At 41.2% G+C, this 1904-nt stretch overlaps 1 protein-coding gene across 1 annotated transcript in view; it reads left to right on the top strand.

Annotated features, from left to right (window-relative positions):
* KCNU1 (potassium calcium-activated channel subfamily U member 1) overlaps positions 1 to 1904 on the top strand; it is a 126972-nt gene that overhangs the window by 121402 nt on the left and 3666 nt on the right. The window contains 1 exon segment of the mRNA XM_006765651.1: positions 732 to 924. Coding sequence (XP_006765714.1) covers positions 732 to 924 — 193 coding nt within the window.

Raw genomic sequence — 1904 nt, 5'->3', positions numbered from 1 at the left:
CATTCTGACATGAGCACTGGTGTATTAGTTAATATAACTCACTTGCATTGAGGATTTTCTCTGTGCCTGATACTGTGTAAGGCATCCTGCCTCCTTGCATTCTTTCCATGCAAGTCCAGGCCCTGGGTGTTCTTTAAGTCTCATCAGCACTCATTAGTTACATACCAGTCAAGGTTTCAAATGCAACTTTAATTTTTGTTTCTTTTCCTCACTGATCAAACTACATTCTATGTGAAAGTTGGTGGCATAAGCATTAGGGTAGGCCCAAGTCAAGGTGGAAATATTGGGAGTGCACATAATTGTCCACTTTTGATTAAGCTCAGTATTGTGCCAGCTGAAGTCCTTAGTGTAGTGGGTATTGAAAGCAAAGAAGCCTGGAGTCAGAAAGGTCTTTAGAGCTCTATCAGTCCAAACCACAGCCATATCCCTCTCCCGTTAAAATAATGAGAAAAGCAAGGCCCAGAGAATGCAAATGGTGTGTATAAGAGTGATTAGTGTCAGAGGCGGGGATAAAAACTAGTCTCCCAGTTTCTAGTTAAGGACCGCTCTGACTACACTAGTCTCCCAGTACAGACACACTAATCACACAAAAAACAACAACAATGAAGCAAAGTGAAACAGCAGCATTCCCTCTTTGGGCCCATCAAGATGACTGCTGCACTTTGGCCATTGCCTGTTGCCACCCTGTTCCAGCTGTGGAATCTCTGACTCATCTTTGCCTTTTCTTACAGGTTTGTGATTACCCGGCCAGACAATGAGTTTAATCTGCTGCCCTCAGATCTTATGTTTTGTGCCATCCCTTTCAACATTTCTTGTGATGGAAAGGATAAATCTTCACATCCAGGTTCTCGTGAAAATATAAATATAGTACCACAGGCCTCAAAGGCATCTGCAGACATAAATAACCCTCCCACAGCCAACCCAGTTGGCCAGACGACAACACAGCTATCGAACACACCAGTCCATTTATGGGAGCCAAAAACTACCCCCGTTGGTAATTCTAAGCAATCCATTTTTACTCAGAGTGGTGAACTCTCACCCCAGACACATCCGGGAAAGGAAACCATGAAGGAGCCCCCTGAGGGGCTACCTGTGCCTATTCAAACTTAACCTGCTGATATTCTCCACAAGCTCCTAGCTTGCTATTTATAAGGCATCTCTGGAAATGGTGACTCTGAACAAGGTTCCCCCAGTCAGAGAATATAAGCAATCAAAATAAAAATGAGAAGGATGTAAACACAGAAGACAAGAAATAAAGAGCCCCCAAATAAAAAATCTTACATTCTTTCTCCTCAAACTGGCAAACAGTAAACTAGTATTTTATTTTCTCTCTCTTTTTTCCTCATACTTTTTCGTTCTTCATTGCTATAGGAGGTCAGAAAAACCAGATGGAGAGATGCTCCTTTGAATTAGAAACCAATTTTTGTAAAGCCAAGACCTTAGTATATGCCTAGCACAAGAATGAATATTAAAATATCTTGGGATGGAGTGGCTGGGTAAGGTCAAGTAAAATGAAATACCGTATTTGCCGGCGTATAAGACGACTGGGCGTATAAGACGACCCCCTAACATTTCCACTCAAAATACAGAGTTTGTTATATACTCGCCGTATAAGACTACCCCCTCTTCCGCACACCTTCCACACACCAAATAAAAAGTAAAACAATATCAGATTTGATTTTAACATTTTAATTTATATTCAAATGCTTATGACATGCAGGAAAACTGTCACAAGGCTGTATGTAATCAAACATATACATAAAACAGTGCAAGTTTATTACCGGTAAACATACCGGTAATTCACTAAAGAAAACACACTCTATAGACTGGTACCGTAGATGCTTCTCAGGAACACAGGCAAGCAGCCCACAACCTAGAGGGACTGTCAATGATAGAAGAAAGAT

This window comes from Myotis davidii, unplaced genomic scaffold, assembly GCF_000327345.1.
Source record: "Myotis davidii unplaced genomic scaffold, ASM32734v1 scaffold93, whole genome shotgun sequence".
NCBI classification, from domain to species: domain Eukaryota; kingdom Metazoa; phylum Chordata; class Mammalia; order Chiroptera; family Vespertilionidae; genus Myotis; species Myotis davidii.
This window is presented reverse-complemented; position numbering and strand designations above follow the sequence as displayed.